This window comes from Electrona antarctica, assembly GCF_951216825.1.
Source record: "Electrona antarctica genome assembly, chromosome: 11".
NCBI classification, from domain to species: Eukaryota; Metazoa; Chordata; class Actinopteri; order Myctophiformes; family Myctophidae; genus Electrona; species Electrona antarctica.
In genome coordinates this window covers 51,929,225-51,955,962 of record NC_136792.1, presented here as the reverse complement: position 1 = coordinate 51,955,962, position 26,738 = coordinate 51,929,225, and the positions used below count along the sequence as shown (strand labels likewise).

Below are 26,738 nucleotides of genomic sequence, written 5' to 3'. Positions count from 1 at the left end.
TAGCCTTGAGGATTAGCCTTGAGGACTTGAGGATAAAAAGTGTGGACAGAAAAGTTAAGAAAGAAATTGTGAATGGCCAGAATGAGATGATGTATGATAAGAGTGCCCCTCACTTCACATTACATAGTACATTTGTTTGTTTGTTTGTTTGTTTATTTATTGCGTTTACTCTCTTGTCTCTACAGAGTCTGATGATGTCAGGTTGGTGAGAGGAACCAGTAACTGTGCTGGTATACTGGAGATGAAACATCAGAGAGAGTGGAGACCAGTGGACGGTTGGTCTGACTGGAACCTGCAGTCCTCATCTGTAGTGTGTCGACACCTTGGCTGTGGCTCTGCCATTTCAACAGAGAGGAGTTCTGGTGTTACACATCAACCTGCATGGAGGATAACACCTCACTGTGTTGGGTCTGAGTCTTCTCTGAGTGACTGTGGAAATAAGATGTCTTCCACCTCCTTGTACGTACTGGAGGTGAACTGTTCAGGTAACAAACTACTACTTCAACGACAGTAATGTCTGACAAAGCCACGGGAAACACTGGCCCTGATCAATTAAACCATTCAGAGCCATTACTTGCTGTTTGTGAAATTAATATGTGTGGATTATTGCGACCGCAGGTCGTATTTACAATGCAATTGTACATGTCAGTCAGTCAGTCAGTCAGTCAGTCACTCAAAATCATATATGGTGCCCAGGTCTCATGACATCACGTGACATCATCAGGGAAGGAGTACCCTGATGTCATATAGTCAATGTGCGACCTTCTGTCGCAACTAGTCTACTTGCCAGTCCATAGAGCGCCATTGTGAAACCTGACATTTTGAGACATTTTGAGGATATGTCAGAACATGTTCTGACATTCCATATGTTGATCCTTCCCCATCCATCCTTCCATCCTTCCTCTTCGATGTCTCCGTTTTGACTGATAGCTATCCATTCAAACTCTAGACGGGCCTGCCCCAAAGTTATTAGTGTAGCCGCGCCCGGCAGCCGGCGAAAACTAGAGTTCTCAACAGGCCCGAAAATTAAGGCCCGGCCCTCATCAAACCCTGTACACTCAACGCCCATAGGCGTCTTACTGGTAATTAAGCAGCATGTTATGTTCTGATGGGGCATTATGCCTTACTATACTATTGGGGTATGTAACGTTCATCTTGCACATATGATGTCTCTGGTCTTGTTATTGCTTTCATTTCTATTTCTTGCCTTTACCGTCAATGACTCTCTCTCTCTCTCTCTCCAGACTCTGTGAGGTTGGTGAATGGCACTACTTTGTGTTCAGGCAGAGTGGAGGTGAAGTCTGATGAGTCTTGGGTCTCAGTGTGTGAAGGTGACTTTGACCAGCAGGATGCAGAGGTGGTCTGTAGGGAGCTTGGGTGTGAGGCTCCTTCAGTCCTCCAGGGGGTGCTCTATGGAGAAGCCAATGTTTCAATGTGGACCAAAGAGTTCCAGTGTAAAGGCCACGAGTCTGTTCTCCTGGACTGTGGAACTTCAGACTCAACTAGAAACACAAGCTCACCTTACAAGTCTGTTGGACTCACCTGCTCAGGTAAAAGACAAGCTAAACTTTTGGTTTGGAACTTTGGATTATTATTTCATGAATAAATACATATGAATCTTTACTGTTTATTCTCTGGTCTCTGTACAGAGTCTGACAATGTCAGGTTGGTGAGGGGAACCAGTAAGTGTATTGGAATACTGGAGATGAAACACCAGGGAGAGTGGAGACCAGTGGATGGTCGGTCTGACTGGAACCTGAAGTCATCATCTGTAGTGTGTCGACAGCTGGAGTGTGGCTCTGCTGTATCAAGAGAAAGGACTTCTGCTTCTACACATGAACCTGTATGGTGGATTTCAGCTTCCTGTGTTGGGTCTGAGTCTTCACTGAGGGAGTGTGGAACAAAGAGGTCTGGCAATTCCACTGCCAGACTGGAGATTATCTGTTCAGGTAAAACAATGACTTCAACAATGACACATTTACATTATCTCATCTATCTGTCAATACAATATCTTATAATTAAACTGGTCATACAGTCAAATCTACTGTATTACCAATTTCAGCCAATCACCTCTGTCTTGTTCCAGATCTGCTGTTTAAGCCAATCATCACCTTTGTACGCTCCCTTTCTGAAAGCCAGCAGCAGGAGCTGCAGCTGATGGAGGCTTCCAGCTTCAACACCAGCTGCTCCATCCAGCCAGCTGTCAATCACACTGCATCCAACACAACACACATCACTGCATCCAACACAACACCACTGGATACAACACAACACACATCACCACTGGATACAACACAACACACAACACCACTGGATACAACACAACACACATCACCACTGGATACAACACAACACACATCTCTGGATACAGCACAACACACAACACCACTGGATACAACACAACACACAACACCACTGGATACAACACAACACAAATCACCACTGGATACAACACAACACACAACACCACTGGATACAACACAACACACAACACCACTGGATACAACACAACACACACCACCACTGGATACAACACAACACACATCACTGGATACAACACAACACACAACACCACTGGATACAACACAACACACATCTCTGGATACAACACAACACACAACATCAGTGCGTACCTTAGTACACTCCATTTCTGAAAGCCATCATCAGGGGCTGCAGGTGACGGAGGGTTCCAGCTTCAGCATCAGATGCTCCATCCTGCCACAGTACCCAGGAGGCTTCTTCCACCTCACCTTCACTGGATCCAACTCCACGCGCAACATCACTGCGTCCGACACAACATCACTGGATACAACACAACACACAACATCTCTGGATACAACACAACACACAACACCACTGGATACAACACAACACACAACATCTCTGGATACAACACAACACACAACATCTCTGGATACAACACAACACACAACACCACTGGATACAACACAACACACAACATCTCTGGATACAACACGACACACAACGCCACTGGATACAACACAACACACAACACCACTAGATACAACACAACACACAACGCCACTGTATTCAACACAACAAACAACATCTTTGGATACAACACAACACACAGCATCACTGGATACAACACAACAAACAACATCTCTGGATGCAACACAACACACAACATCATTTAATGCAACACACAACATCTCTGGATGCAGCGAAACTCAAAACCATACCCAGACAGCTGTCAATCACTCTGCCACATTCCTGTTTCCTGCAGCAAACCACACCCACCAGGGAAGTTACATCTGTGTTTATCACATCCACGTTTTCTCTCACAACTTCTCCTCTAAGAGTGAGGTCCTCTCTATCACTGTCACAGGTAACATGAAATGTGGTCTTTTCAAGTCACAATTTGAAACTCAAGCAAGCAATCTTTACGCTGTTCTTTTGCATGATGTTTGATGTTCTAACATATTTAACATATTTCCCTCACAGCTTCTCATCTGACATCTAACGTTCTCAAATGTACAGTCATGGTGCTGCTGGTCTTGATCCTGATAATTGCTGTCCTCTATCCTCTCTGGAAGGTAATCATACTTCTTTATTCAACATAACACTGCAATGTAAATGTCAGACGTTTTTAATCTAAGAGAGCCGGTTTATTAAAGCCGGGCACTGCTGTGTTTCTCCAGGTCATCAGAAGGCGGCGTGCGGGAGCGCAGGACATTGGCGTGGTTTATTATAATGTAAGACGGGAGAGCGTAGAGATAGTTTATTATAACGAATTTGCTCGTTCCGACGTTGAAGCCGGACTGAGTGAAGAGACAGAATACCACCAGTATGAAGAGCCAGATCCACAAGGAGGTGCTGAAGCTGCACCCAGTGAGGAGACAGAATACCACCAGTATGATGATGTGGGTGTACGGGGAGGTGCCGAAGCTGCACCCAGTGAGGAGACAGAATACCACCAGTATGATGATGTGGGTGTACGGGGAGGTGCCGAAGCTGCACCCAGTGAGGAGACAGAATACCACCAGTATGATGATGTGGGTGTACGAGGAGGTGCCGAAGCTGCACCCAGTGAGGAGACAGAATACCACCAGTATGATGATGTGGGTGTACGGGGAGGTGCCGAAGCTGCACCCAGTGAGGAGACAGAATACCACCAGTATGATGATGTGGGTGTACGGGGAGGTGCCGAAGCTGCACCCAGTGAGGAGACAGAATACCACCAGTATGATGATGTGGGTGTACGAGGAGGTGCCGAAGCTGCACCCAGTGAGGAGACAGAATACCACCAGTATGATGATGTGGGTGTACGGGGAGGTGCCGAAGCTGCACCCAGTGAGGAGACAGAATACCACCAGTATGATGATGTGGGTGTACGAGGAGGTGCCGAAGCTGCACCCAGTGAGGAGACAGAATACCACCAGTATGATGATGTGGGTGTACGAGGAGGTGCTGACGCTGCACCCAGTGAGGAGACAGAATACCACCAGTATGATGATGTGGGTGTACGAGGAGGTGCTGACGCTGCACCCAGTGAGGAGACAGAATACCACCAGTATGATGATGTGGGTGTACGAGGAGGTGCCGAAGCTGCACCCAGTGAGGAGACGGAATACCACCAGTATGATGATGTGGGTGTACGAGGAGGTGCTGACGCTGCACCCAGTGAGGAGACAGAACACCTCCTGTATGATGATGTGGGTGTACGAGGAGGTGCTGATGGGGCAGTAAGAGGCAGGAGACCTCCTGTGTACGAGGTGGATCTCTAAAGGGTTTCGAGAGAGCACCACAGTAAAGGTCACAGATACAGGGCACAGAATAAAGTATATACATAATACAATCTGAATCATCCCACCTGGTGCAGAACAGGAGACACCATCATTAATATTAAAGTATACCTAGACGTATAATCCCTTCCAGTGACATCATTGTTTGACTTTTTTGATTATAAATATATATTTATAAATATGTATTTTTTTGATTTGATTTTTGTCATTGTGAGAACGATGGCTTCCATTATATCATGGTAACTTTTAGGGAATAGAAAGCCTGCAGTTTCTATTAGCTTGGATTCCCCATCAATTATGTCACTGGTGGACGGGTTTCTGAACTGCCCACAGCCCTCCTATGAGACACATACTGGTTTTTGAACGGCCACAGACTGGTTTCTGAACTGCCCACAGCCCTCCTATGAGACAGACTGGTTTCTGAACTGCCCACAGCCCTCCTATGAGAGACAGACTGGTTTCTGAACTGCCCACAGCCCTCCTATGAGACACAGACTGGTTTCTGAACTGCCCACAGCCCTCCTATGAGACACAGACCAAGTAGGGAAAATAATTGACCCCCTCCCTCAAAATAATTATGCAGCTCACCTGCATCTTTTAAAACAGGCCTAAAAATCCACCTTTCAGCAGGCCGGAGGGAGAGGAAAGGATCACTTCTCCCTTAAACACTCCACTCTGTACATATATGTTTTATTTTTTATTATTGTTTCTGATTATATTGAATTTTGTTGTTATTTTTCATGTCATGTCTATGAATTGATAGGGCCTGAAATCTAAACAAAACCGCAAAGGACTTTTGTTTTGATGCTATCCCTTTGAGACTGGGCCCTAGTCTTGCGCCACCTATTTACTATTTTGAAAATCATTTTAAAATAGTTCAACTAGCCAATCTACATCTACACGTTGTGAGCTTGTAGATCAACTATTTGAACTATTTTAAAAGGTTTTTTAAAATAAAGTTTAGGGATAAGGGTTAAGGGGTGGTACAAGATATAGCCCCACCATGAGTCTTTACGTGAACATCTCAAATGCAGTCCCTGTCCCACCCACCAATCGGCAGCCATGTTTTCTAAAGCACAGCAATGGACCTGAATGCCTCTTAATGAACTGTAAAGTTCACTGTTGACTTGCAGCAGTGTTGAACGCTGTACTCAGTGTACTGTAACTGTATGATTTACATGTTATCAATGAAAGAAAAACCTGCACGAAAAGTTGCAGGTTTAAAACACAATAAGGCAGGTAACAGGAAAAACCCTTCTCTTGACCCAAGTTGACCGTGTTATTTTTTGTATAATGTTTTATGTTGCTCACTGCTTTTTCAACAGTCTGTTCTAGGTGTGCAAATGTTTTTATGCAACTAAAGCTTCATGTTAAAATTTAAAATGTGTTTTTCTTTTTTGTACATGTTTGATATGTAGGTGTGTGAATGTTTTGAACTATTATGTTAAAATTCAATAAAGTTGAAACTCCTTGAGTAAAATGAAGTGTTCCATCTCGTAACTGTGTTGTGTGTGAAGTACAGGAAGTTGTCACCGGTTACCATGAACACAAACCAAGGATTCGTCCGAAATCAGTGGCTGCGTCCGAATTCATAGTCCCTACTACCTACTCCCTACTCCCCAGTGATGATATTGGACAGTAGGCTACTTGTGAACTCAATACTGCCACCATCTGACAGTCAGGTTATTCCCTCCCCAATGATTGTGGATTGCAAATTATTCTAAACACATAATGATGGAGCTTTTATGCATTTGTCGCAATTCTAAAAAATGTTATTTAAATAGATATATTTTTTGTATTCATGGATGAATGAAGGAATGAATGAATGAATAGGTTAATGACAATATGTTTGCAGGCATTTAGGCCTATGTTAGTGTTATGGTTATTCTCTTTAAATAACATAGGCTATAGGCCTAATGATTATCAATAAATGAATGCAACATAACTGATTCCTCTCCTCTCCCACCGCACCATATTATCCAGCAATATGAAAACAGTGCACCACCTTGACAATGAAAACATCATGAAATCATTGAATAGCATTTATAACCACATGAACACCCGCTATATGCCTCTTCTGGCCAGTACCAGGTCGTCTCGCATCGTAGACGAGTGCCGATGAGCGATGAAATGGACTGGATAAATAACAGCGTTGCTATATTATTATAGTCACAGGTCACATAATAATAATAATAATAATAATAGGACTTTCCAGCACCAATTCTTACAAGGAACGCAGGTGTGTATAGTTAATATATAATGTCAACGAACAACTGGACTGACTGAACAATGTCGGAATGTTAAGAGTTGGAAGTAAGCACTCGAGGAATGAAGAGAAACAAAAAAAGACATCCAATGGCCTTTTGGTAAGACTTTTTGAAAGCAGTTTGGGGCCACTGGGGTTTGTTTGTTTGTTTGCACCACACCACACCGCACAGCACTGGGAGGAAGAGGGACATGATGATGGTTCACTCTTCCAGGGTTCTGAAGGCGTTCTGCATGTCCTCCAACAGCTGGGCGTAGTCTGCTTTGATCTTGGCCTCGCCGTCCTTCACCGGGTCCTGAAGCAGACCAATAATAATAACACGTTAGTTAAAAGATACATTTTAGATTCGTGGAACAGAACTTGAACAATGGCACTTATGGCAGTGTTGTTTTTGTTTTGAGTTTTAGTCATAGTCTCCTTGAATAGTTTTCATTTCGTTTGAGTCACATTTTGGTCACCTGGAATGTCTTTCCAGGTGACCAAGGTGAAATGTATTTTGGCGGGCCTTGTCGTAATGACTGTTTTTACACTTGCTGAAAATAGCCCATCTACAAGCTCACAACGCGTCGCAGCACGACGCGTTGTGAGCTTGTAGATCTGCTATTTTCAGCATGCAACCAAGTGTAAAATGACTTATACTGGATCTCTAGTCCCTTCCTAACATTTAGTCTAGTTTTAATTTGTTGACAACATCGACAGTATATTTAGTCATAGTTTTCATTTAGTTTTCGTCAGTGAAAAAAGGTAGTCGACGGACATTTTTCGTCATAGTTTTAGTCGACGAAAACAACACTGGAACAACGCACAAGATTTAGTTCATGTTAATACAGAGTGATAGTTGCCGACACGTTTAGAATCGATTGTCTTCATTGATCAAGTCTACCACAAGCCCGAGAAAATCAAACGTCGGGATATTTGCTGGCGGGAACGTTGGCCAAGTCTGTTAGTCACTTTCAATCTGGCATCCCTAAATTTGGGTATGTCCTTATAGGCAAAAAAAAGTCCGAAAAGGACAAGCTCACGATGCGCTGCATTTCATCATATGACATGCATCATTCTTTGTCTTCCCTCTCTCCTCCGAACACGGGCCGATTGTGTTTGTGGAGAACAAGCTTGACAAAGCAGGATGCGCCACAGTGGAATCGAACCCACACAACCTCCACGGTGGTGGTGGGCAGGCACTAGGGCTGTCACCATTACATAATTGCAATTAACGATTTAATTGTGTTTTTTTTTTGCATTGGAACGTTACAATTTGTATCGGATAGCCTTTTGGGCTTCATAATCACAAATTGCACAGGGCAGATATGACAAATAACATAAATATACAGGGGAAAAAAACACATTTAATAGATTTTTCTTTCCAAAAATATTACAAAACACGTAAACTACAAGCTTGTAAATGTAGATCAACTATTTCCTCTATTTTTGAAAAATGAAAATGAAAATTTGTGACTGGAAGAATTTGAAAGAAAACTGTATGGACATTTTGCCGATGATTTGGCGCTTCTATAATCATTGTGCCGGTCCCCAACCATACCGTACCTTGAACTTCATGGCGCTGATCTTGTAGAGGATCTCTCCCATGTGCTCTCGGATCATGGACCAGGTGATCTTCTGGTCGCTCTGCGCCGTGCTCTCCACGGCGTGGCGCGCCATGTCGTAGAGCGCGATCATGTTGGACAGGATGCCCACCGTCTTGTAGAACGGACAGAACCTGTGTGGTGCAGGGAAAGAAGTCCCGTTATGAAATATCTAGTCTCACGTAGCCAGACAATTATTCCACAATGTCCGAATGCTATATAGAGTCTGGAACTATAGCAACCCATGAGCTGAGTAAGGAAGCTGCCATTTCCGTTCACGAAAATATATTTTAAAATATCTTTACATTTTCTTTTTGCATTTTCTTTTCTGCTAAGCAACAAGCTATACATGCTTAGATGTTTTCTATTCATATTGGGATAAATCTGCGCGACTGTAAAGGCGAAACGAAGTGGGGAGGAGGCTCCACTTCCGCTTTATCGCTTACGCATGACAGCTCTTCCGTTGGTCCAGACTGTATGATGAAGCATTTGGAAATTGCGAGAGTCAACAGTCTGGTAACGCGAGGCTGTGACATATCTGACACTAATACAATTTTATGGAAGACGCTTCTAAAACATGCAGCATTGGTAGTTTGACCACTTCAAATGCTCCAATCTTAAAATAATAACAGACAAATAGCCGATCCACAGCTGCAGATCAGCTATTTCAGTTGCACAACGTCACATTCTGCTTCCACAGAAGACATGGCTGCCGGCTTCTATATGGAATCCCAAAAGAGTGAAATCAGCCGTGTGGCGACCGAGAAGTTGAGAACTTTAACAGTATTACTGCGTAACCCGCGTTCCCTGCTAGTTAATCCAATATTCTACGCTGCCGAGATTGTTTTATTACCTTTAGAGCATACGCTGAAGTATTTGCATCTTTCAACCATGAAAATCCGGCGAAAAATAGTCCGATGGGTTGTTATGATCAGAAGAACCAGCGGCCATGACAATGCGAAACGAAGCCACCCTGCACAGCATGTTGTAGTCCAAACAAACCCCCCGTCCACTTGCATTGGGCTCAATTTCCCAGAAGCCCTAGCAGCCCAGAGGATGACTTGATTTCCAGGTTTCGTCATCATAACGCGACGGCCTCGTCACCAGGTTCGGGACAAATTTCTTTTAAATTATTTTAAAACGGCGAATTAAACACATTAATCCACGAGAAAGAAGTAAAATACTATTGTGTCATCATCACTGTCAACTGTCAAGCCTGGTAGTCATCTGGACAAGGAATAAAAAAATAAATAAAAAAAAGGTACACTACACATTTTCTTTTTGGTTTTTTTACCTGTCGTAGGGGGTGTAACCGTTCTGTTGCAGAAAGTCGTCCTTCAGCAGCTTGGCGACCTCTAGCGTGATCTTGTCCGACTCAGCCAGAGATGCCTGTTATACGACCACAACGGGATGAGGAGACATTAGTGGATGTTTTACAGCTCGAGTTTAAAATAATGGTTAATGTGGTTAAAAGCTAAAAAGGTGACGCAGATAAGTTCCAGGTCTTAAATGTTGATTAACTGGTTCAGACCGTACAACGTGTGGGCACGTCATAGGCCATCAAAACCGACAGATCCAGAGGACGTGTGGACACATCCTAGCGCATTTTCAATGATATCAAACGAGAGAAGAATATTCTGCATTTTTGTCTCCAACAGGCCGAAGGCATGGGGAGAGAGTATGTTTTGCACTCCTTCCGTGTGTGTGTCCTTCCTTCCTTCCATCCGTCCTTCCGTCCGTCCGTTATCAGCTAATCTCCGGTACCGTTGGCCCGATCCATGCCAAACTTTGCACACACACTCCATGGATGCCAACGACGAACCTCTGCCCCAAATATTCCTCAACGGCCTGTTATAGTGCCACCATGAGGCCGATTTAGGCAAAACACATTTCTGTAGATTACTCGTACACATTTTATCCATACATCACACAATTCGGTATACACTATCTCCATAGTCATGTGATCAACACAGATCTGCACAATTTCCCATCTTCCATCCTGATTGGCTAATATTGGCTTCCAAAGCTCACATGATTGGTCCGTTTCAAACAAAATGCCACAAATCACAAACACAGTGTGCAATTTCCGTGAAATTATACACACACATTTCCACTAGGCCAAGGACGACATGCCACTCATTATTTTCCAAATCAGCCTCATGGTGGCGCTATAACAGGCCAATTCCTGTTTTTAGCTATAACTTCATCAATCTGTATACAACTTATGTATGCGCACTCCCTAGAGGCCATGGAAAAACATTGTCCCTGCATCCCTCCACATCTGCCGGTTATAGTGCCACCATGAGGCCGATTTCTGCTAAACACATTGCTTATGTTAGTCGCACAGATTTCATCCAAATCTCACGCAAATCGGTACACATGATCTCTGTAGTCATGTGATCAAGACGAGTCTGTTGGATTTATCAGATTCTACACTGATTGGCTAACATTGCCTTCTAAAGTTTTCAGGAGTGGCCCGTTTCGTTCAAAATGCTGCACATGTCCTGCTCATCCAGAATTCTATCCTCAGAGATTCGATGAGTGATCTGGCTCTGCATTTCCTCAACAAAATGAAGAAAATTGTTGCAAAAAACAAACAAACAAAAAAACATGTTTATATTACTCCTAAACATTTTGCCAAACATCTCACACACTCCTATCCTCCTGGTGGAGACCTGTGCCCAGAAGGGCACTTTTTCTAGTTTTCTTTGAGTTGGACTCCAAGGCCACCATACTTTTCGCTCTTCGTTCATCTGCGGTCCCGTTCACTTCCTACTTTACCGCGGCAGAAAGAATGCCTCGTCTCTCCTAATCTAAGGAGCTCTCCATGGTTTTGATCAGATGGATATACTAAGCTCTTCATTTCTGACTTCTCACCTGCCTCTCGTTCAAAATATGAACACGAGCGATCATCTAGCGATAATATTGAAACGAAAGAAAGGTAAGCAAGAAAAAATATGTCTCCGGTTTTGTTCCGGAACGGAAGGGGGGGGGCTTTGAAGAGTAAAAGCGGCCATATCTTCCAGGCACCCCGAGCTTCTATTTTGAAGGAATCCCGGCACTAATTGTGTTAACCCATTTTGGGCGGGAACCCCTTTTGGTGTTAGCATTATGTTATGCTTTAGCTATTGAAAAATAGCAGATCTACAAGCTCATACGAGCTTGTAGGTCTGCTATTTTTGAAAAATCGAAGAACGACTGACATAGAAACATAGCTTTTTCAGAAAACTGTCAGGATGTAGAAGACATTTTTAGAATCTGATCTCAGGTCAAAATGGGTTAATGTGGTTAAAAGCTAAAAGGTGACACAGATGCGTTCCAGGTCTAAATGGGTTAAATGTTGGGTTAAACGTTGGTCATTCCGTCGTCTCCTCACCTTGCCGACCAGCTGTACGATCTCGGCCAGGTCCTCCTCCTCCTGCAGGATCTCCTTGGCCTTGGTGCGCAGTGGCACAAACTCTGGGAAGTGCTTGTCGTAGTACTCGTCCAGAGCGAGCGTGTACTTGCTGTAGCTGATCAGCCAGTTGACCGAGGGGAAGTGCTTCCTCTGGGCCAGCTTCTTGTCCAGACCCCAGAACACCTGCACAAGAAGAGAGAAACACACAAACACAAAGAATGCTAGTGTGAAACTATAGGCCTGAACCTCAATTAGTCCGACTTTTTCGACTTAGAGATTGGCCTAATTGGTTATATTAATTAACAAATAGTTTGAATAAAAAAAAAGGATATATATATATATATATATATATATTGGGAGATTATATATTTATTGGGAGAAACCAAGCAAGTATATGTTAAATCAAGTACCCCCCACAGCCCAAATGGAATGCTCCTCTATTGCATTTATTTATTTTTATGTTATGCAATCAGAGGGATCAGACTGATGATTCCACTGCCAATCTGTCAATTTATTTTGTAAAAATTCTGTATAGTCAACTAACAGTCGACTATACCATTTTGGCCATCCATAGTCGACTATATTAATCCTTAATCCAGTGTTGATTTCGTCGACTAAAACTATGACGAAAAATGTTCGTCGACTACCCCTTTTCACTGACGAAAACTAAATGGAAACTAAATGAAAACTAAGCTATGATGACTAAAACTAAATATACTGACAATTTCATCAACAAATAAATAGACGTCAGGAAGGGACTAGTGGACAAGAGATCCAGTATAAGTCAATTTACACATGGTTGCATGCTGAAAATAGCAGATCTACAAGCTCACAACGCGTCGCAATGAGACGTGTTGTGAGCTTGTAGATCGGCTATTTTCAGCAAGTGTAAAAACAGTCATTACGACGGCATCAAGTCCAGCCAAAATACATTTTACTCAACTAATTCAACTGTAGATTTAGTCAACTAAAACTAAAACATTCCAGGTGACTAAAATGTGACTGAAACTAAATGAAAACTAGAGACTAGGACTAAAACTAAAATCAAAATGTGCTGCCAAAAACAACACTGCCTTAGTCACGGACGGCCCTATATGAAAACTAAACAAAACGCGTGTGACATAAAACGCATGGCCTAGAGAACAGTTAGTTCTCAAAGTTTTTTTTTCTCCGAGTCAAGGACCCCCTCAAATTGACATGCAATTTGGCTGCAGACCAAAATAGCAGATATACAAGTTTGCTAGTGAGGCAGGAAGGAAGTGCTGTGAGCTTGTAGAGCTGCTGTTTTTGAATAGCCAACATATAAATAGACAGTTGGTTAAAATGAGACAGACAGACAGAGACACACACACGTCTAGAAACGAGAGCATACCTGTACAATGCCCAACGTGGCTGAAGTCACAGGGTCTGAGAAGTCTCCACCAGGGGGCGATACACTAAGGAGGATTTATTTTTCAAACACAGTTCTTATATGAAGCGACATACAATCACCCTATGGAGATTTCAATACAAATAAAAAACCTATAAACCTGTGTGTTGGTGCCCTCTACTGAAAGTGACGTCAGACTTCGGTAGGACAACCATAACCTATGTTGACATGGATGGAACAGCAGAAGCAGAGGCCTAGTCACAGTCAAAACAGAGCAGAAAGGCTTTATCTTTCTTTGTGTTTATTTTTATTTTCTACTGATATCTATTTTGTTTCTATTTCAGCTTTTCACATGTTTTACCTAAAACTGCACCGATCTGCGTGAAACGTTGCATGCACACTCCCTAGAGGCTAAGGACAAACCTTTGACCTGCATTTTCCGCATCTGCCTTTTATAGCGCCACCAGGAGGCCGACTTTTGTAAAACACATGTTTTGATATTACTCCTCCAGATTCTGTCCAAAAATCTCACGAATCGTTACACAGTATCTCTATGGTCATGTGCTCAAGTCGGATCTTATAATTCCGTTTTCTACATGAATATAACCACATTATAACCATATCAAATGAAATGGGAGTTAAATGCTGCAATTTGTAAAAATGGCAAAATTATGACTCCCAACGTCGTTGAAGTGGGACTCATAAAATGTCCCTGGGACTCATCTAAAAGACCATCCCTGCATACTCCCGGGACTCATTACATCACTGCTCACTTATAAAATTAAAATAATGTATAAAAAAAGAAGATGGAAGGCTTCATGTACTGTACAAATCATGGTTTCAACTCACGCTCCTACGATGCTGACGCTGCCCTCTCGCTCTGGGTTTCCGAGGCACTTGACGCGTCCGGCGCGCTCGTAGAAGGACGCCAGCCTGGCGCCGAGGTACGCAGGATAGCCGCTGTCTGCAGGACCACAAGGCACAGAACCACCGTTAGATACCGTAGAGCGCTGGGACTGGCCTTATAGCTGTCCATTCTGGACGGGAACCCCTTGTTTTAAGCGTTATGTTATACTTTAGCTATTGAAAAATAACAGGAAACATAGGTTTTTCTGAAAACTAAATGGGTTAACAATGACTAGGTCTGTCACAATTATTACATAGTCTAATCTCAAAAAGCAACACGCCTTTGTGGCGTGTTGCAAGCTTGTAGATCATCTATTTCCACTATTTTGTACATTTTCTGGAAAGAAAAAAAATGTATGTGTCAGTGATGTCTTTGTATATTTAAGTCATTTGTCATATCTGCCCTGTGCAATTTGTGATTACGAGGCCTAAAAGATAAGGCAAACAAAAATACAGATGTTCAATGTTCAATGCAAAAAAAAAGAAAAACACAATTAAATCGTTAATCGCAATAATCGCCATTATCTGTGTGACAATCAATCGTCAGCTTAACCCATTCTGAACGGGAACCCCTTTTGATGTTTTAAGCATTATGTTGTGCTTTAGCTATTGAAAAACAGCAGATCTACAAGCTCATAGCGCGGCACTCGGTGCCGCACTATGAGCTTGTAGGTCTGCTATTTTTGAAAAATCCTGAAAATGTTGCACAAATCTTTATTATGTTCTTTCAGAGCGAACAACATATTTTCTGATGGGGGTCGGTGGCCAATTTCATATATTTTTGGGGGTCCTCGACATGAAAATGTTTGAAAAACACTGACATAGAAACATAGGATTTTTCAGAAAACTTATAATTTATAGAATCGTCTAAAGGTCTAAATCTGTAACGGCGACAGCTCTAATATGCACATTCCCCTGGCGTGAGGGACACTCACCGGCGGGCATCTCGGCCAGTCGTCCAGAGATCTCCCTCAGAGCTTCAGCCCAGCGCGAGGTGGAGTCGGCCATCATGCTCACGTTGTAGCCCATGTCCCGGAAGTACTCGGACAGTGTGATCCCTGCGTGAGGAGAGTGTTCAAACCTTGACTAGACACAGTGGACACAACAGGTTTGTACTTGTAGTGGTGCCTCTCCCTCCTCCAGTTATTATTATTACACTTGCCCAGGCCGTAGTCTGGAGAAAGAGACAATTTGATCTAATAACGAATTCATATAATACATAATGTTACTATTACATTATGTTACTATTAGTAACCACAGTTACAATTATCACCCGTCTATACCACAATGGTGTACTCTACCTAGCTGTAAATAACAAACATAATTCATGTTGGTGATTACATAAAAAGGTATTATCATATTAATGTATTAATAGCATGATGATGCCATTACAAAACATGGGCTACATGGAAGAAATGTGTTTAATAAAACTAAATTAACTGCTAGAAGGTCCTAAATTAACTTAATTAAGCAGTCACCGTCTCTGTGTCATGTTATTCTTTCTTAATTTTACAGAGTATATAGATCGACTACTATACAATCAAATAAATCTGTATACAAGATCATTTCAGATTGCAGAGAGGGAGGGAAATACTAAATTAAACTACATTAAAGCATTTTGCGGGGGCGAGTTGGTAAAGGGGCGAGTCGTTTGGTATTCTCACCACCTGGTCCCCCCTGTATAGGCCCCCTTTAAAGTGGGACCAGAGAGACAAGGCTGTGGTTGTGATGTGATGACGATACACTAAAGAATATTATGATAGTTGTAGCTGCAGGCCTAGTCATTTACCTGTGTAAACGGAGGCCTCTCATAGGCCTAGTTGTTACCTGTGTAAAAAAATGCAGGCTTCTTATAGGTCTAGTTGTTAGAACTTGTTACCTGTGTAAATGGAGGCCTCTCGTAGGCCTACTTGTTTACCTGTGTAAATGGAGGCTTCGTATAATTGGCCTAGTTGTTTGCTAGTTGCTTTTGGTTATTTACCTGTATAAATGGATGTCTATCATAGGTCTAGTTGTTTACCCGTGTAAATTGAGGCATCTCATTAGGTGTAGTTGTTACCTGTGTAAATGGAGGCCTCTCGTGCAGCCACAGGCATGTTGGAGGTGTTGGCAACCAGAGCTGTTCTCTTCATGATGCTCTCCGTCTTGCCGTCCACCTCCATGGTGAGCTGTTGGGAGGATGTGGATCAACATATTCACTAGTCTGTTGGATGTGGATCAACAGAATAACTAGTCTCTCGCGCGTAGCCAGACTACACTATTCCACAATCTCTGAATGCTTGCTAATAAGAGTCTGGAACTACAACTACAACATTTCTAATAAGCAGCAAAATATGTCTGCTTGTACCAAGACAGAATAAACAAACTCCTATCAAATCATATCGTATCATAAATGTGCATTCTATATCCATGGTTTGACAGACCTCGGGGAAGTCCCTCAGCACTTCGGACATCTCGTTTCCTCGCTCTCCACAGCCCACGTAGATGATGACGTCACTGTTGGAGTACTTGGACAGCGACTGGGAGATCACCGTCTTTCCGCAGCCAAAGGCGCCTGGGATGGCCGTGGTGCCGCCCTGCACGCACCTACGGAAAAAAAATGGACACATGACTTTAATCTTTCTGGTACAGGAGTGGTATCGCCCTACACGCACCTCAGTGGTGGAAACATTACTCAACTTTCAATACTGCAATCATGCAGAAATACTCCCGTTACAAGTAAAAGTCCGGCATTAAAAATGTACTTGAGTAAAAGTACAAGAGTACTTGTATAAAAATGTATTAAAGTACCGTACCAAAAGTAGGTGGTCACATTTCAGAAAATATGACTAAAACTAAATGAAACTTTATTCAAAAGACTGTGACGAAAACTAAATCAAGTCTTTGTTTAGGGCAGTAACAACCCCTAGATCTCCATATATGGAGCTGGCCTGTTCTGACATCACAATGGTGCGCGACCTCGCCCTTCATGTCAGAAAAGTTGTCGACCCCTGGAATATACTCATGTCATCACAGAACTCCATATACTGTATGGCCAGAAAAGGAACACAAAAATAATAATCATTGCATAAATGGTTGTGCCATGCATTTCTAATCATTCACGAGTAGGCTGAATAATCCCTCTTATATGCCATAGTTTTATAATTCTAGGTAACTTTTTTCTGTTTTTAAGTGTCCTATTAAAGTCAATCCCTATCAATTCCATGGGCATGGTTTAATATATTTCCTTTTATAAGGATATGATATGAAAATGGATACAAATTCGAGTTGTACTAACATAACCTTGGTGGGAACAGGTAAAAGGCTACTAAGCAGGTAATACTACCAGCATTTGTTTGCTATTCATGATGACATTCTGGGTTCTGGCCCATGTTCTATCTAACTCTAGTTCCATACATATTTACGCTATTGTCTCATTTGTGTACATGTCACAACACTGAACACAACAAATACGTATTAGCTATTTGGATTTTTGTGTATTCTCTACAGGGTTTTCAACAGGTGGTCCCGTAGACCACTGGTGGTCCATGAAGGTATTGCATGTGGTTTCTGACCATGCATTTAATAATGTAGGATTACGATTTTTTTATATATTATTTTATTTTCTTCCACTGAACAGAGTGACCTGGTGGCCTATGACGAGGAGTCCATGTTGTCAGTGTCAAGTCAACATGGTGTCAGTTACTGACAACATGGACTCTCTCATACAATCTCAAGAAAGGGAAGTATTATGGATTAACTGGTTGAGTCATCCCGGTTGAGTCATCCTTTAAGGATGGGTTCTGGCCCATGGCCTATTTAACTCTAGTTCCCTACATATTTTTGTTGAGTATATGTTGAGTTAAGGATGACTCAACCAGACAATCAAGTATACTTGGGACATATGAGCATTTGTGCCTGTCGTAGACATGCGCAGAGCAAGTTCAGTCAGGGAACCTCAGTGCAGTTGCTGCCGGCCGTTAATTGGGCCGCCTCAGCATCACGCTCTCATTCACATGATTCACTCAGCCAATCACACACTCACTCCATCTTCATACTTTAACCGGAGGTTTGCATTCCTCTGCCTGCTTGCTTGCTTGCTGCTGCTGTATCAGCGTGCCGCTGTATACAAACCTGCTGCTCACCCACCTCCACCCCAGCTACCACCTGTCGTTTTGGATCTACTGTTTAGGTACTGTTTAGATTCGGAGTCCCTATGGCCGGGACTGATGCGCTTGATCTGAGTACCTAAAAGGCAGATCCAATACATCGCCAAACCATAATAAATATACTGCATTGCTCATCTATATTCAATAAATATATATTACATCCTTCTTGAGTTGTCTGACTGAATTCCTAATAATATTAGGAAATGTGCCTCACTCATACACAAGATACATCATACAAATCAGTATCTCAGTTAGCATGCGATTAATGTACGGCTGGATAAAGTAAGAGATACGGGTAACTGTGGGATATAGGAATAAATCGTGGTTAACCTATTTTGGACCACTCACATAGGCCTACTGTATTTCAGTAAAACAATGCCTCGGCTTGATATCATGTGTTGCACGTAGTATCATGCAACAAAGGCACAGTTGGCTCACAGTTGCCAATATTGAACACCCTAGCCTAGAGCCTTCAGTGGTGGAAAAAGTACTCACACGGTGCTGCTAGTCTCTGCCAGCTGCTGGGGTGCTGGGGATGAACCCCCGCCGGGGACAGACCTCCATTCCGAAACACCGCCATCCAGAAACACCGCCATCCAGAAACACCGCCATTCCGAAAGGGTGGCATACGCCAGTCTGTGAATATTGTCTATGTTCATGTCAATCAATAGCCGCTCATTCTACGGAGCTGTTACAGAGCTGTTATTTAATGAGCCCAATACGCGTGCGTCCATAAACCCAACGTGTCTAATGACCGGCGCCCATTGACTCAGAAATGGGCAATTTACAATTTACAATTTAGGCATTTAGCAGACGCTCTTAATCCAGAGCGATTTACATTAAGCAAGAACAAAAAGCATGGGAATACATCACATATATAAAAAGCATTTATCATGAAACATGCGTAAGCTAAGAACGTAACAGTGGAATATCTATATAATGAAACTATACATATAAACTATACATATATGCTATACTAAGCTATACATATGTACTATGACGTGCTATGACTACATACAATCCAATTATAGTGCTGTCTACATAACATGCTAAAAGTCTGTATCAAAAGTCTGTATCAAATGCTATCATCATGACATGGACCGTTTGATCTCCAATACTTCTTTCAGTTATCCTTTTTGTTGATTAATAGAATGAGTTAGTTTATCCTGCTTTAATTATGTTATATATATTCTACCTACATTCTCCACAACTTCACTAAATACACCACCACCGTGTGGTTAAACTGAGCTCTCCGTGTCTGCCTCCTCCTTATTTGGTCAGCCTGACCCGTGACCACTATTCTATTCAATTGAAAGTAACTTTGCTTATTGTGTGTAAGGTTTAGAATACCTTGAATATGTTGTATACTAAACTGTACTACTACTACTGTGCTTTTCTCCGGAGCGCACAGAGCGCACCATGTGCGCAAGTTAAGTCTCTCTCTCTAATAATAATAATAATAATAATAATATAGTCCTCACCTTGGACATTGGCCGTGTGTCATTTCTTGAAAGCGAACAGCACTGCTTTCGAATTAATTCTGGGCCTTTGGAGAGATCCAAATTAGACCGCTCCTCACCCAGGAATCAGCCCAGCTCCTAATCCAGACAACAGTCTTGTCAAAACTTGACTATTGTAATTCACTCCTTACTGGCCTACCGGCATGTGCACTTAAAGGGGAAAACCACCCATTTTCAACATTTTACTATGTCATTAATATACCTTAGAGCTGTTGTGTGGAAATAATAAAAAAGTCCCCCCCCATTCTGTGTTTCTTAGAACTGTAATTATGAAAAAAAGCATTAACATGGTGAAACACATCTTGATGACATCATCAAGATGTGATTCACCATGTTAATGATTTTGTTCAGACCTCTAGTTCTAGGAAACACAGACTGGGGGGACTTTTTATTATTTCCACACAACAGCTCTAAGGTATATTAATGACATAGTAAAATGTTGAAAATGAGTGGAATGCCCCTTTAAGCCTCTCCAACTGATCCAAAATGCTGCAGCTCGTCTGGTCTTCAACCAGCCAAAATTCTCACATGTCTCCCCCCTGCTCCGCTCCCTGCACTGGCTCCCAGTCGCTGCCCGCACAGAATACAAAACTCTGATGCTGGCATTCAAAGCAACCAAAGGTATGGCTCCCCCATATCTTGCAAGCATGATTGAACCCTACAAACCCTCCCGCGCACTCAGATCAGCCAACGCAGGAAAGCTGGAAGTACCCTCACTAAAAACGCCGGGACAACGCTCCACACGTCCCAAACTCTTCTCCCTTCTGGCCCCAAAACTGTGGAATGCACTCCCCGTTGCAGTCAGAACTGCAGCATCACTCCCAATCTTCCGCCGTAGTCTGAAGACCCACCTTTTCAGACTCCATCATGGCCCATAGCACTTATCCTACCCCCTTAGATAGCACTTTTTAGACTTAGATAGCATTTGAAACAGACTTATAGCATGTCATGTAGACAGCACAATAATTGCATTGTATGTAGTCATAGCACATCATAGTACATATGTATAGCATAGTATAGTATATATGTATATAGTTAATATGTATAGTGTCATTATATAGATATGTTCTAGTTACGTTCTTAGCTTACGCATGTTTCTTGATAAATGCATTTTATATATGTGATGTATTCCCATACTTTTGTTCTTGCCTAATGTAAGTCGCTCTGGATTAAGAGTGTCTGCTAAATGCCTAAATTGTAATTGTAATCCAGTTTTAACCCAGAATTTACCCAAATCTCAAGCGCAATAGTTCAAAGTTCTCTCTAATTTCACAACGCATCACAGCGCGACAACTTGTGAACTAGGAGATTAGATATATTCGAAGACACTAGCATTTAGGAACCACTGGAACAAATAACAAGCATCCGTGCGCAACTTGGAGCTCCAAGTATATGAAATGAAATGATGAAACTTTCATCTCATTAATCATTGGCATGCAGGATTGACAGAGCGTTATTTAGGCTATAATGATCAACTTGTGGGTGATCATTTTATGTATCAAATATTATATTAACTCAAGGCAAGGCTACAGCTTTGAATACAAATGTCGGAACTGGTGTAGAATGGAAAACAAAGCTCCACCTGGCCGGAGCGCACAGTCCCGCAACTCTACTCACTCACTCACTCACTCACTATTAAATGCCTGTCCTTGAATAAACAGCGACTGGATTCAAGTGACAACGAGCGACGGACAAGATGCCAAATGTGTTTGAAGGTTTTATTTTATTCATAACAAGTCACAACCTACTGTAAGCTACTGCCATGTCTCAAAAGTAGCTGTCGCCAAGGTAACAGGAATGCCAATATGAAATGAATAGGCCTACATTGAGAAACTATTTCTCGCCAATATGATCAGACGCTTATTTATGGTTAGGTGAAAGGTATAGATAGTGCAGTATTTGCACACAGCCTCGTTTGGTTTGATATTAGTCCAGACCAGACGGACAGCTGTGCGATCTCATCTCATGGATGCCTTCTGAAGACTTCAATTATGGGCATATGTGGACTATTATGGACAGATTAGCATAAACGAATACAAAACTGCTCGCCTCAATTCCAACTCGCCCCAAACGGCGAAGAACGGTCGCCCCGACCAGGAAGAACGGTCGCCCCAAAGCCTGGCGACGTCGCCCCCAAAAGTCCGGAAAAGTCGCCCCCAAAAGTCCAGACAAGTCGCCCCGTAAAACAGTTGTATTTTCGAGGTAACAGCAGAGAGAGAGATTTTTACCTACTTTGAAACAGAGAGAGAGAGAGATTTCCCGGTACTTTGAGATTTTTCCTGTACTTTTAAACGGAGGAGGAGGTACAGTGTCTAGCTATAGTGAGAGTGGAGGGGGCCCAAGGGGGGGTCATCCGCCTCTTTTGTTTGAGTGTGCTGGGTCATTACTACAACTTGTGGTGCTTCTGGTGCAAATCAAACACAGGGCTCAGGTTAACCAGGGTCTGGACTTTTCTAGTCACGGATTTTATTTCTCAGGGTTTCTCACATGGGGAAATAAACAGTGTGAGGCAAAGTTCAGGGGGTTGAGGCTCTGTCCTCCTCTGGAGTCCGGTCTGTAGGGTGAGAGGGCACAGAGTTATACACTGACCAACCAACAGAAACACCCGTTGGGGCCCTGGGTCCACCCAGGGCGGTCTACCAACGTTGCAATACCAGATAATAATCCTCTTCTTAGCACTTCCCTTTTTGGGCAGTAGGGACGGCGGCAGAGCCCTAGGGGGCGCCCTCGGGCCGCCTGACTGCCGCAGGTGGGTCTAGAAGAGGCTTTCTCTTCTGCGCGTCTAGGACACGGAACCCGGCCCAACCGGATCTTCAGACGGATACGGTTGAGTGGGTGGGTCCTTAACCGCTATACGATATCTTCGGCCAAACAGTAATAATAATAATAGCTTCTCAATGTCTCTTCCCCTGCGATCTCTTCTTTCAGATCGAGGCTCTCACACAATGTCCATGGGAGCTGGCCAGGCTCGAATTGTCAAACACCGTCTTCTTTAACAGTTCTTTATCCTTAGCTTCTATTCGGATGGCCGTCCATAGAACGTAAGATTAAAGGTTGGCTTACAACCTGCGATGAATGAAGGCGTCCGGGAGATGCGAGCTCCTTGTCCTCGCATTGATCGACCGGGCCACTTTATGTATATTCGTCCATAGACGCGGCTGCTCCGCTCTCCGTCTCCGCGTCAGGACTGCTACTGCTGCTGCTCCATGAAGCCTATGAATGGATAGAGTGGTGAGGGTGTGGATCAGGCATATAGGAATGTGGTACAGAGAGGCGCTGCATTTCTATGCCACTTACCACCCAAGGCTCGCTCTACGAGCGCGCTGCGTCTCTAGCTCTCTCTACGTGGTGAACCAACCTGCACTGACACGCGAGTCCGTCTGTGTTTATATAGTCCTCGTTCAGGCTCGCAGGTGAGTGTGGTTACCTGACGAGTAGGCGGCGGCATCAACCCTGACTGGCCGAGTAGGAGGTTCGGTAGGTAGGCGTTGTCTACAACGACACCCAGAGCGCGTCTCGTGACGTAGGGTGTCTGTCTGCTTGGTGCGCTGCTGGTTACCATGGCAACGTATGCCGGTGAATGGTGGCTGTCACTGGAGACACCACAAACTACAACAACAACAACAACAGATCAACTGTAGGAATGTAACCATTTATTTGAGTGAAAAACAGGTCAAGTTAAAATATACAGATGCCACTTAAATAAAAGTTGAACAAAAATATATATATACAACAACGCTTCTTCAATACTACTACGTGACATAACACAGGACAAAAAAATAAAATAAAATACAGTTACATACATAGAAACATAAGGGCAGAGAGCAATGTCCACAGCTCAGTCTAGTCCTGGCCAAAATCCTGATTAAGCATCAGAGTTGAGAGCTGAATAGTGATGGGGGATCTGTGTGTCTCTAGTGGTGCACCAAAAATAATCTCTTCTGTCTTTTTTGTGTTAATGATGAGAGCGTTGTTATCACTCCATTTAACCACACCTTATTTACTCTGTGTTGGTGCATTCCAGGATCACTGGATATATCTAGAAGATAAATTAAAGTTGTATCATCTGAGTACTTTAGAATGTACACGCTGCGTTCACGATTTGATTCATTTTCAAAAATCCACCTGTTGGTGGCGCTGTAACAGGCCAATGTGAAAAGGGTGGGATATATTCCTTTAACTCTAACAAGTACTGTACTTTTAGACAGACATAGCAGAATAGTACAACAACAACTAATTTCAGTAACAATGGAGGGTGATTCATGCATCAGGTGATGCATGGTAATGCATATGGTAATTGGCTATCCATGGCTTTCCAGAATGGAATTTCCAGAACAATGGAGGGGGATGAGCCATTCATTATCCATGCATCATTTGACCAAAAACAACAACAAACTGGTTCTAAATGTTCTAATATGAGAAATAAGGTAAAATAAACATGAAATAAACATGGGGCGAGATATCCATGCTTTGGGGCGAGATATCCACGCGGTGGGGCGATATATCCACACTTTGGGGCCGAGCTATCCACGGCTTTGGGGCAAGCAGTCTTCACTTTTCGAAATTCCGGAGCGACCATTCTTCACTTTTCGCGGGGGCGAGTTGGAAAAGGGGCGAGCGTATCTGTTACCGCATATACACCCCATGCTGGTTTTCTTTCCAATTGCGCAGTGCGCAACAGGCTTATTTTCCATTCTACACCAGTTCCGACATTTGTATTCAAAGCTGTAGCATTAATTGCCTTGAGTTAATATAATATTTGATACATAAAATGATCACCCACAAGTTGATCATTATAGCCTAAATAACGCTATGTCAATCCTGCATGCCAATGATTAATGAGATGAAAGTTTCATCATTTCATATACTTCTGGTGGTGACGGAGACAGACAGCCTTATGAATGTGGCTATTTGGAGAGCTCCAAGCACGGATGCTTCATTTGTTATTTTTTCTAGTGGTTCCTAAATGCTAGTTTCTTCGAATATATCTAATCTCCTAGTTCACAAGTTGTCGCGCTGTGATGTGTTGTGAAATTAGAGAGAACTTTGAACTATTGCGCTTGAGATTTGGGTAAATTCTGGGTTAAAACTGGATCTCTCCAAAAGCCCAGAATTAATTGGAGACAAAAAAGAAAGCAGTGCTGTTCGCTTTCAAGAAATGACGTACGGCTGCTATAGGCCAATGTCCAAGGTGAGGACTATATTATTATTATTATTATTAGTAGTAGTATTATTATTATTAGAGAGAGAGAGAGACACGGAGAGAGAGAGAGAGAGAGATATACGGAGGGAGGGGGGAGAGAGAGAGAGAGAGACAAAGTGAGAGGGGTTAATTGTTACTGGGATCGGTGCGGAGTGATTGATTGATTGATTGCGCGATGGAGAGAGAGCGAGAGAGAGTGAGAGGGAGGGAGAGAGAGATAGAGAGAGAGATTTAACTTTCGAAATGGCGGGGCGAATTTTTCCATGGGGAAACATCGCCATTCCGATATATGGAAGTGAACCTTCGGAATGGCGGTGCGTAACACCATCTTTCTGATACTGTTGTTGTCTTGGTATTCCTTTCATTCACTTCCACTTCACTCACCTCCACTAAGTAAGACTAAGTGCATGTGGATGGAGCTGTTGTGTTTGTATTCCACATTTACTCCATCTATCTTGCCCTCTTTTGAAAGTGCCTGTGGAAATTCTAGGTCTTGTTTTGACTGTTCAAAGAATCAAAACTCACCTTTATCAGGCGATTGCAGAGCAGGGCTAACAACTGTAGGCTATATACAGCAACCGGACAGACCGGAGCAGATCTATCACTCTATTTCCTGCCTGCGCCGTGAAGGGCCCTTCACAATAAAGTGTCTCCCTTTACCTCCCAATGAACTACATTTTACACTGCTTATTATTGGCAGGAAATGTAGTCTTAGTCGCGGTAACTCTTAACAGCGTGTGTTTGTGGGAGAGAGAGAGAGTATACAGTTTACTACCACGCATCGGAGCGGACGGCCGGCCGGCCTGAGTTTATCATTTACCACCAGCAAACCATCTGAAAGCAGCAGCAGCAGTAGCAGCAACGGGGCTCACAACACCGCTGTGCTTCAGCAACGCGCCGTGCAGCTGTGCCACCGCCTGCTCGTTAGATGCGCACGTCAGCAGCAGGCCGGGCTCGGTCTCGTGGTAGAGCACGTTGACAAAGTCCCAGCCGCGGTCGCCGCCCAGCGACCGCACATGCGGGTAATCGACGTCGTGCGTGTGATGCATCAATACCAGGATGACGGCCGCCCCTCCTGAGAAGACGAAAGAGAGAGAGAGAGAGAGAGAGAAACCATGACCGAGATAAACTAAGTAACTATAGTAGAATTTGAGTACATAGGGCTGTCACAATTATGACATTTTACATGATGATAAATTGTCAAACAAATAATTGCGATTAACAATGTAATTGTGTTTTTGAACACTAAAGCCCTAAACACACCAAAGGGTCACCATGCAACTCCTTGGGTCCAAACGGTTGCAAGAGGTTTCATGGTGACACTTTGGTGCGGTTTGGGCCATTGAATTCCATGTGTTGAATCACTTGGGACAATGTGGGACGACGTGCGTCAACGTGCAACAGGACATATCACACCGCAGGGACAACGCTAAAACCGTCTTGACCCTTTGGTGTGGTTAGGGCTTAAGACAAAATGGTAATGGTAAAACATAGCCTAGTCACAGCAAAATCTGGCAACACTAGATTAGCTGCAGTAGTGTACTAGGGCAGAGGTGAACAGATAATGAATTGAAGCAGCA

At 43.1% G+C, this 26,738-nt stretch overlaps 2 protein-coding genes across 2 annotated transcripts; one reads left to right on the top strand and one right to left on the bottom strand.

Moving 5' to 3' along the window:
* Positions 1–297: 297 nt before the first annotated feature.
* Positions 298–6,192, top strand: LOC306932955 (uncharacterized protein; the record flags this gene model as incomplete). Its single annotated transcript, XM_079514927.1, has 5 exons — positions 298–485; positions 1,245–1,550; positions 1,650–1,949; positions 2,087–3,349; positions 6,185–6,192. Exons 1-5 carry the CDS (start codon positions 443–445, stop codon positions 6,190–6,192), a joined length of 1,920 nt encoding a protein of 639 aa, XP_079371053.1. The 5' UTR covers positions 298–442.
* Positions 6,193–6,884: 692 nt separating this feature from the next.
* LOC306932954 (V-type proton ATPase catalytic subunit A-like) lies at positions 6,885–26,207 on the bottom strand (the record flags this gene model as incomplete). The annotated part of the gene is made up of 10 exons (XM_079514926.1): positions 6,885–7,327; positions 8,578–8,749; positions 9,910–10,004; positions 11,992–12,195; positions 13,385–13,448; positions 14,231–14,345; positions 15,223–15,345; positions 16,347–16,455; positions 16,711–16,873; positions 25,990–26,207. 10 exons carry the CDS (start codon positions 26,205–26,207, stop codon positions 7,235–7,237), a joined length of 1,356 nt encoding a protein of 451 aa, XP_079371052.1. The 3' UTR covers positions 6,885–7,234.
* Between the last annotated feature and the right edge of the window lie 531 nt (positions 26,208–26,738).